Source organism: Macrobrachium nipponense, chromosome 11 (assembly GCF_015104395.2).
Source record: "Macrobrachium nipponense isolate FS-2020 chromosome 11, ASM1510439v2, whole genome shotgun sequence".
Lineage (NCBI taxonomy): Eukaryota > Metazoa > Arthropoda > Malacostraca > Decapoda > Palaemonidae > Macrobrachium > Macrobrachium nipponense.
This window is the reverse complement of record NC_061087.1, coordinates 33,049,296-33,059,696: the sequence shown is the minus strand read 5'-3', so window position 1 is coordinate 33,059,696 and position 10,401 is coordinate 33,049,296. Positions and strand designations below refer to the sequence as shown.

At 43.5% G+C, this 10,401-nt stretch overlaps 1 protein-coding gene across 2 annotated transcripts in view; it reads left to right on the top strand.

Moving 5' to 3' along the window:
- LOC135205093 (lipid droplet-associated hydrolase-like) overlaps positions 1-10,401 on the top strand; it is a 71,573-nt gene that overhangs the window by 13,771 nt on the left and 47,401 nt on the right. The window contains exons 1-3 of one of the 2 annotated variants that reach the window (XM_064235501.1): positions 2,136-2,274; positions 2,579-3,692; positions 4,010-4,141. In XM_064235501.1, coding sequence (XP_064091571.1) covers positions 4,045-4,141 — 97 coding nt within the window. In that variant the 5' untranslated portion in view covers positions 2,136-2,274; positions 2,579-3,692; positions 4,010-4,044. Of the gene's footprint in view, positions 1-2,129; positions 2,275-2,578; positions 3,693-4,009; positions 4,142-10,401 lie in introns of those variants that run through there. The other variant, XM_064235436.1, reaches the window with a different exon arrangement.

Here is a 10,401-nt window from a genome sequence, read left to right as displayed (position 1 = left end):
ATGGATAAAGTTAGGCCATTGTAATTTGATCTCTCATAAAATCGACTATCAAGACTAATGATCGTAACCTGAACACTACAGATACCTGTACACTGTATAAACTTTATTATATCTTTACATACTCTAGACACCCACATGTACTGTACAGTAAATTCTATAGTACTATACTGCATAAATACAATTTTACTTATTGCGCCGTTGTGGGATTACGGCGCCTTTGACTGGTCTAGAGTTTCGAAAGAAGGTGTGCGGCGGCCGTAGGCTTTAAATCGCTCAGCGTCGAAAATCGCTTGGCGTCGGTGGCCAGGAACGGAACCCCTGCCGCTAAACCGAGGCCGCCTGTGTATATATATATATATATATATATATATATATATATATATATATATATATATATATACAGTCAGCGCCATTTGTACTGAGAAAAGAAAAGAAAAATTAGCTTGCAGAAAAAATAAATTTAATTCATAAAAATTAAAAAAAAAATACTTTAACACTTATGCCGTCATTGCTACTTCCTGATGGGGAAGTCCTTGGACTTGATGACCTTTTGGAGTCGCTGTGGAAGACTATCAGCCAAGTTCTGACAGTGGGCAAGGGGTATTTCCCCCCAGACCTTCCTTATTGCAATCTCAACCTTGGGGATTGTCGACATATCCTCCTACGAAGGAGGCATTTCCAGATCCCTAAGGTTTTTGTGTGGGGACAGATCAGGTGATTGGCCAGGCCAGTCATGCATAAATTCAACCTCGTTTTCAGAGAGCCACCTTTTGGATGCCCTTGAGGTGTGGCAAGGGGCACCATCCTGCTTAAGGATCTCACAGCCGGTTTTGGCGAAGGACTGCTAAATTGTCCTTTAGGAGCTTAATATAACGCTCAGAATTAAGTGTTTGGCATCTAGGAAGCATGACAAGATTCCCTAGTCCACCGTAGCCAAAGGAGCCCCACACCATGAGGTAGGGCGGATGCTTAACGCTGGTCACAGTCAGCTGCGGGTCACACGCTGACAAAGTCTGTGACTTCCAAATCTTCATGCCCTTGTTCTCACTGACGCAGAACGTTGCTTCATCAGTCCAAAGGACCTTATGCCACTGTACAAGGTCCCAGTCCTTATGGTCCTTGGCAAATTGGACACAATGGCGATGTTGCTTAGCAGTCATGAGGGGCTTGACTCGCGCTTTCACCTTGGAATATTCTAGACGCTTCTGGATGTTGCGCTGAATTGTCCTTACAGAGACATTTCTAAGGAGGGAGCTTAGGGTTCTTTTTCTTTCAATTCCTTTGTAGTAATTGAAGGATTAAGGTCCAACTGATGCCTTAAAAGCCTTAAAGTCTTCGTAGGAATCTTCAAAGACCTACCCCCGCCATGTTTGTGTTAGGGAACGTTATCACCAGATCCAGCCTGATGCCATTTTTGGAGTAGTCGCGACCCTGTCTTCTCATTAACACAAGTAATTTCGGCAATTTCTCGGTATCTTTTACCAACTTTATGTAGTTCAACAACTCTCTCAATATTATCATGGCTGGTACTTTTACCGGACATCACTCTAAGGGCGTGGTAGACGCCAACACTCACTGCACACAAAGCACAAAAATGAAATATGTGGACCGCTGTCAAAAAGAATGCACTCCTTATGGCTGACAATTGGGTACTAACGCTTTGAAATTGTCACCAGTAGTGCATGGGTGGATAAGTAAAATGTGCCAATCAGTCATTTTGTCCCGGCCGATTTTTTTGCGAGAAATATGATACAGGTCCAAAAAACTACAAAATGATTGAGAATTCCAAAAATTCTCAATACAAATGGCGCTGACTGTATATATATTATATATATATATATATATATATATATATATATATATATATATATATATATATATATTATATATATTATATATATATATATTATATATACATATATGTATATGTATATACTATGTATATATATATATATATATGTCTATATTTATATATATATATATATATATATATATATATATATATATATATATATATATATAACCTTCTTTTATTATAAAGATATCATATGTACTTTGAGGTGATATATCTGAACATACTGTATTTTTTCAGACCTTACAATTACATTATTTTTTATTCTTGAATGCAGGCTAGCGGTAAATCGCTTCAAGGTTTGAAAATCATGGCTGATATAAGTCGACAAGAACTTTTAGTCAGAGGGAAACCAACAGAATTTTTAAGTCTAGGGAAAAGTTTGAATGATGATCCAAAGAAAATTCTGCTCATTATTCCAGGTTGGTATTATTCTAGTTTCATATTTAAATCTGTTATACTGTAGATTAATTCAATTCCAAGTATATTAATAAATTCATAAATTTAGTCATTACATAATGGTTTTTAGTTGCACTATAAAAAGTTTTGTGGCAGAATCACAAGCTCAGCAAGCAAGCAAGCAAGACCTCCTCACATTTACTTTAATCAATCCTGGCTTACAAATTTCCCCCAGCCACACTTTCCCCTTTACGCTACTTTAATTACTAAAAGGACACTTGGTTCAGCAAAGCAAAAAACAAAATCTCAAACACATTTACTCACCAGGCAGCTTGACACAATCAGAGCGAGGAGCTGTGCTTTCAACCCGTTATAGCCATCAAAAAACAACTCCACCACCACTAGCAAACTGCCAAACACCAAACCAACTGTCACGCCACCAAAAAACACCAAACAAGCACCAAGACTACACACCAATTCACAAACATCAGACACGACAAATCGCTCACCAACTCAACAACCACAGATGGACACAAGCACGACAGAACTCGATTACTGACTACCCAAAACTTAAGTGAAATGGACACAGACGACTGTACTAACTGACTACCTCTCACTCCAAATGCCTTCATTGACTGACTGCTCCTGACTGACTCTGAATGCTCGGCGACCGAGCCACTCAACGAGCCAAAACGCCTGCCAAAAAAGCAGTTCACTCGTCAACCACCCATTCATCATTCACACCCTCTCCCTCTCCTTTAAGAAAAAAAAAAGGCACAAACCTTCCCTATACTATCTTAATAATAATAATAAACATAAAAATACAATATAATAAATACGCAAAACATCCAAGACCCTTTCTATCGCTTCCGTCGAACGCAAACAACCCAACGAGACAACAGATGAAACAACCAGTCTCTCTCTCTCTCTCTCTCTCTCTCTCTCTCTCTCTCTCTCTCTCTCTCTCTCTCTCTCTCTCTCTCTCTCATAAGTAACCTTTGAGAATGTTGTCAAATGCAACCAATTTATCAGTTCCCCCCATATTTCCCCCCCTATTACATTTGACAACATCCTTTCACATACCACTCACAACATCCACACTAAATAACCCTCCTTAAAACCCAGGGATGCTCAGATGCTGGCCCCCTGAATCTTGTTCAAGGCCCCTCATACACTCTCTCAGTCACATCGTCATTCACTTCTTCCATACCACTTTCATTCAAACTTACACTATCTCCCTCCCTACTGTCCTCCCAAATCCCATTCACTATTTCATTTACTCCTTCTAACTCTTGCCCCAATATATCCTGTATCTCTGCCACCAAATCACTCACCTCATTCATATCCCTGCCAAACTCCTGAAGAGACTCATTCATACTGCTAACCACTTCCCTACTACACGTACGAATCCCCCACGAATACGGGGGGACCACTGTACTTTGTAAGTTACTTATCATTAACTGGTCTATCCATAGGCTTGTAGTCATTTTAGCTAAGGTAGATTATAATTTTGTGTTAAAATATCAGTTTTATTTTTTTAAGATTTTGATTTTGGTAGTTTATCATCACTGTGGGAAGAGACCTGTCCAAAAAATTCCAAGATGCTATGTAATTTTGTAGTTATTTTATGTTACATATGCTGTTTATTGCAAAATTGAAGCTGCTGAATAATTTTTAAATGGTAGGTGTCTTTTAAGCCACCATACTTAATTATTATAATCTTCATGTGAAGAATTTCTGGTTTTTCTTTTTTAACAGGTAATCCTGGGGTAGTTTCCTATTATAGAGAATTCATGCAACATCTCTATGATGGTGTTCGAGATACTCATTCGGTTTGGGCTGTCTCCCATGCAGGTCATTCTCACACTCCAAGTCTTTCTTTCTGGCCCAGTAAGTATTCTAACCCCACAATGTATACTTTTACAGAAGTAACTTACCAAGTAATAATTACATAGCTAACAGTTTCTAGCACCGGCAGCTAAAATTCAGAATTTGCAATATCAATTCTTCTTTGTTTTGGCTACGTATAGGTAACTAGTCCCTCCCACTTTCGGAAAGAAGAGGAACAACTGAGCCAGGTGCTTCAATTTGTTTCTGCCGGCTTACGACAAGGTTGTGGGTCAGCAGCTGGTTTGGAATTTGAATTCTTTGCTGTTTTTCCTGGAAATCAGTGAAGTAGTATTGTGTTTTTCTTAAATAATTATCCATTTAATTTAGATAATTAGTCTCAGTTGCTGAATTTGACTTGATTTGTAACCAATGATGTCTGACACTAGTGTATCAAGCACTTTGCTGCAAGACAAGGTTAACATTGGCAAAATATGATATTCATACAATTTGTTTTCATTGTAGAGGGCAAAGCTGTTCAGTGGATAATACTTGCTTGGAATGTGAGGGATGGGAGCAAAACAGTGGAAGACTGTAGCTTCTTATCTATCTAAATTGGCTAGGGATAGACAAAGAAAGGTTAGTAGTATTAGACAAGACCGATTGACTGCTAGTCAAGAATTAGATAGATCTTTTGATATTCCAATTGTCTCTGTTCCCGCTGTGTCTTCCATTCCCAGCCCTTCTACTATTCCTCCCAGGTTCTTAACCCAACACCATTGCCACATTGGAAAGTAAATTTGACCGTAAGTTCAAATTGCGCAAATTATTTAATACAGTAACTCAATTAGGGTATTCAGTGAAAGCTCAAATGGCGCGCAAGTGTTGCAAGTGAAGTGCAAGTGGAGGAGCTGGCTGTATGCCCTGCTGATTCTCCTTGGCAAAGGTCCCTGGCATACTTGCACCAGAGAGAAGCCATATCAGAAGCCCAAGGAGGTCAGTAGGGTCTGCCCCTCAGTCTCACCTGTTGCTAAATCCCAGGTGAGGACAGCAGGCAGCCACTGGTAAGGCGTCTTTGCAGAAGTGCACCATCTTTCCTCGAGTTCTGAGGCTTCCAGCCCAGAAAAGAGGCGGCGATGGTGGTATAGTGATTCTTCCAGACCACTGAAAAAGTCTGCAGCTGATGCTTCGGCGGCGCCAGTGGTTTCGTGTAAGAAGTCTAGAGAAGCTGTATCTTTGTGCAGCCTTTGGGATAGCTCAGAGAGGTTTTCTCCAGAGAGCTCATTGTTAATTAAGAGCTGTAAGCATGCGCCTGTACATAGTAGTGCAGCTGTCCCAGAAGCGCGCCAGTTGTCTCCCGCACGCCAGTTGATGCCCGAACGTTCAGTGGCTCACAAGCTCCAGTTCGCACCAAAGCGCCCAACATCTTCCAAGCGCCGGGAAGTGGTTGATCATCCAGTGGAACACCCAGTGAACGTCGTTCACTCAGTATTAGTGGAACAGGCAGTTCCCAAGCAACAGACAGTGAAGGATCCTGATTAATCTTTTGCTGCTTCAGCGAGTTAGATGCTAGAAGAGGATTTTATGCAAATTTGGCACCTCGGCAAGATCCGCAAGAACATTTTAGGCTAGTTAAAGAAGCCTTATGGGCTGAAACCCACTAGGAATCCTCTCCTTTCCCTGGTGTCGTCAGCAGATGAGGAAGAAGTCAATGCACCACCAGAAGAGGCTTCATCATCTTCAGCTTATGCAGCATTACTGAAGTTTTTGTTGAGTACTTGTCCTACCTTCTTCTCTCCAGCAGCTCCTGTTTCTTATACTACAACACTTCAGTTAAGTGTTGTACCGGACGCAACAAAGCTGATATAATGGTTTTGTCAACTTTTGTGAAGAAAGACCTAAAGGAAGTGGACTTTTGGCTTGCAGACGAGAGAGAAAGGAAAGGCTTGCTTTAGATGTCCGCCTTCGCACCTTCTAACTAGAAGGTATGCATAACTACATGACTGAAGAAGCTCCTTCCTTGGGAGTTTCTGCATCCTCTCAAGGCAGACTTCTCTAGCCTTATAGATTCAGCCCGAAGATCATTACTTTCTGCTGCCAAGATATGTAATGTTCTCCTCAGCAGGACCCGATCATTTTTTAAAGAATACCCTCAAGATTTTAGAGGTAATTAGTTTTTGGGATTGGTCTGTAGGAGCCTTGGCGAAGAAGATTCAAGATTACCCCAAAGTCCCTTCTGACATTGGATCAGATCTTCTTGATGTCCTGTTTTGTGCAGACAAGGGAGTAAGTGATGCTTCAAGAAAAATAGCCTCCCTTTATACAATGGGAGTTTTGAAAAAGAGGGAGCTTTGGTGTTCCTCCACCACTAAGGGAGTCACCATGGTTCAGAAGTCCACTCTTCTATTTTAATTTCACCTTTAGTAAAGGATTCCCTCTTTCTTCCCTCTTTGATTAACCCTTAAAGGACGGATTGATGCTCGGGAGCAGTAATAACAGGTGTGGGGTGGTGAACGGATTGATGCTGTAGTTAAACAATATTATGTGCCATCGATTTGGAAAGAATCAGGCGAGAAAGAGGTGCCAATAGTTTTATAGCCCATAAATTCACTTATGGCAACTTTTATACTGACTAAGATCACGAGTGTGGACATCTCAGGACTTCAGTAGTGCTTGTGACTTGAAGGGGGAATGTTCTGTCTCTCTCTCACATGACATCTTATTGTAAATTTGCTCTTAAATATACCAAGGGGTTGCTGTTGTTTTTTTGTTCTTGACTTTTACAATAGTATGTCATTTGTAAATGTAATTTTTATACATTCAACTTCCCTGCCAGATATATACTTAGCTATAGACTCTGTCGTCCCCGACAGAAATTCAAATTTCGCGGCACACGCTACAGGTAGGTCAGGTGATCTACCGCCCTGCCCTGGGTGGCAGGACTAGGAACCATTCCCGTTTTCTAATCAGATTTCCTCTGTCGCCCGGACCATCAACATTGTTTTTGGTTCCTCTTGACTGGATTTTCTTTTTTCATCGACAATTGATCTTCTTGACCGACTTTTGGTGACGTATCTGGATTGTTGGATTGGCATACACTTTTGTGGAATGTTTTTGTGGACTTGCTTTGGAATTTTCTTAGAATGTCTGACGCCGGAATGGTGATGAGATATTGTGTGAATGTAGGCTGTAAGGTGAGGTTGCCGAAAGCTTCGGTAGATCCTCACACCGTATGTAAAGGTTGCAGAGAGTATGAATGTTCATTTACTAACACTTGTAAGGAATGTGAGAATTTGAGTGAGAGAGAGTGGAAGAATCTAACTACTTATTTAAAGAAGTTAGAAAGAGAGAGAGTGAGGAAAGCTTCCTCTAGAAGTATGAGTGGTTCTAGATCTAATGAGCTAGTTCCTAGTTTGGGAACTTCTTCCCCTCTTATAAGAATTGCCACTTCTCCTTCCTTTTCAGCCTCTTCACCTATTGCAGATCCTGCAGATTCGGCAAAAGAACTTGCGGATCTAAAAGCAGCTTTCAAAATCATGGAAAACAAAATGGCTGCTTTGCAAGGTAAGGCTAGTGATTGTACAGTGGACAGTGATATGAGTGTCCCCAGTGTAGTGGAGGGGGTGTCTGGTCGGCTCCACAACGCTCCCAGGTCTAGACCTCTTCCAAGCTCCCATGCCCAGAGGAGAAGGAATGTCAAAAACCGTAAGGAGGTTGTGGAGATTCCCCACCGATCAGGTGTCCCTTCGGCAGGCTCTGTGACACCCCAGACTGCCAGGGATCGCTTTTGTAAAAGCGTCCTGCGTGAGTGTTTCTCGTCGTCTGGATCTTCGTCTCCTAGACGCGGTTGGAGGGATTCTGATCGCTCACGACCATTGAAGAGGAGTTGGAAGGCGCCGACTCTTGACTCGAGCCCAGAACGCTTCCCTGAGGAGTCTCCTTCGGATGTTAAGAGGGCAAAGAGAGCCCTATTGTCACCCTTAGTTGGCGTGGAGCCCATAGACACCTCTCCTCCTCCTTCTCCTCCTCCCGAAGAGGAGAAAGAGGAGGCTACTAAGAGAATCCTCCTCTCTATACAAGAGCAGATATCGTCGTTAGTGGGAGTGCTTTCAAAGGAACCTCCTCGAAGGAAAGATACTTCCCTTCCCTTCAAGAGGTCCTCTAGACGTATATAGGTCCCTGCTGCCCGCCAGGAGCGAAGCTCCTACCAGGAGTGAGGCTCCTAACAAGAGCGAGGAGCCAACCAAACGCAAGGCTCCTGCTAGGAGTGAAGAGTCGTTCAGGCGCGTGGCACCTACCAGGAGTGAGGAGTCAATCAGACGGGAGTCAACTAAACGCGTGACTCCTAACAGGAGTGAGGAGTCAACCAAGCGCACGACTCCAACCAGGTGTGAGGAGCCCAACAGGCGTGTGGCGCCAGCCAGGAGTGAGGAGTCACCCAGGAGGCAGGAGCCAGGAGCCAGGAGTGAGGAGTCACCCAGGAGTCAGGAGGTCAGGAGTCGGAAATCAACCAAGAGGCAAGATTCGACTAGACTCGTGTCCGAATTTGGTGGCTCTTCCCCAGACAGAAGCACCTCCCCTTCGGATCGAAGGAGGTCTTGGAAAGACTCATCCTCCAAACGGGAACGTTCTCCCTCTTCCGATCGAATTTTAGAAGAGGTGTCAGAAGACAAGCTCCCTACAAATGAGGGACTGTCTAACTACAAGATGTTAGCCTCCTTATTACTTCAAGAGTATGGAGACTCTCTTAGCCCAGCTGCTCCTCCTTCGCCTCGTTCGCTCTTCTCGAGTACTACGACAGTAAAGTCCTCTGCTTTCCTTAAGATGAAACCAGCAATTTCTATGAAGAAGGCCCTCCAGTCTCTAGATTCATGGATGGGCACGAAGAAAGAGTTGGGCAAAACAGTGTTCTGCATGCCTCCTTCCAAACTCCTTAGAAGGAGAGGTATTTGGTACGGGACAGGAGAAGCTATGGGTCTTTCTCTCCCTGCTTCAGCAGACGCAGACTTCGCGAATCTGGTTGATGCCTCCAGACGACACTCTTTAGGGTCGGCCAGATCGACATGGAGCATTTCGGAGTTGAACCACCTTCTTAAAGGACTATTCATCGTCTTAGAAGTGTTCAATTTCCTAGACTGGTCTCTCGGGGTACTTGCTAAAAAGTCTCAGGACTCGGAATTTCTTATTAACCCAGAAGTTCTTCATAGCGTCCTGGCATGTATGGACAAGGCAGTACAAGACGGTTTGGGAGAGGTTTCTTCCCTATTTGGAGCAGGTTTGCTAAAGAAGAGATCGGTGTATGGATCCCTTTTGTCTAAGGCTGTTTCTCCTAGTCAGAGAACCGCGTTATTGTTCTCCCCTTTGTCCGATCATCTGTTTCCTTCTCAGTTGGTGAAAGATATATCACGCTCACTAACTGAGAAGGCAACACAAGACCTCCTTGTGCAGACAACGAAGAAGAGTCGCCCTATAGTTTCAACTATTAAGAAGGACTCTCGTCCTCCTCAGCAGCCCTTTCGTGGAGGTGCAACGGCTCGTCCCCCCTCCAGAAAGAAGAGCTCAAATAAAAGAGGAAGGTCTTCCTTCAGGCCCTTCAAGAAAGGAAAATGACTCGCAGATCCTCCAAACACCAGTAGGCGCCAGACTCCTGAACTTCGCAGGAGCCTGGCGCTGAGAGGAGCCGACTCTTGGTCGGTTTCGGTTCTAAAGAAGGGATACATCATCCCCTTCGAAGACAGTCCTCCCCTAACCTCTACTCCTCGGGAACTGCCAGCAAGATACAGAGACCCTATAATGAAGATACGCTCTTCAAATGGTGGATCAAATGTAAGGAAAAGGCCGGCCATCGAACTAGTACAGGATCCACTCTCCCCACCGGGATTTTACAATCGCCTTTTTTCCTGTGCCAAAGGCTTTCTTCGGGGGGTGGGGTGGAGACCGGTGCTGGACGTAAGCGCGCTGAACCTATTTGTCACAAAAGAAGAAGTTCCAAATGGAAACGTCCTCCTCGGTGATGTCAGCCCTACGTCCAGGAGATTGGATGGTCTCGCTGGACTTACAAGACGCGTATTTCCACGTCCCCATTCACCACTCGTCGAAGAAATATCTTCGGTTCATGATAGGGGGCAAGATTTTTCAATTCAGGGCTCTGTGTTTCGGCCTGTCTACAGCTCCTCAGGTCTTCACCAACCTGATGGCGAATGTAGCGAAATGGCTTCATCTTGAGGGAATCAACATCTCCCTCTACTTAGACGACTGGCTGATCAGGGCCAAGTCAGAGAGCCAGTGTTTGGAGGACCTGATGATAACACGAAATCTGATAC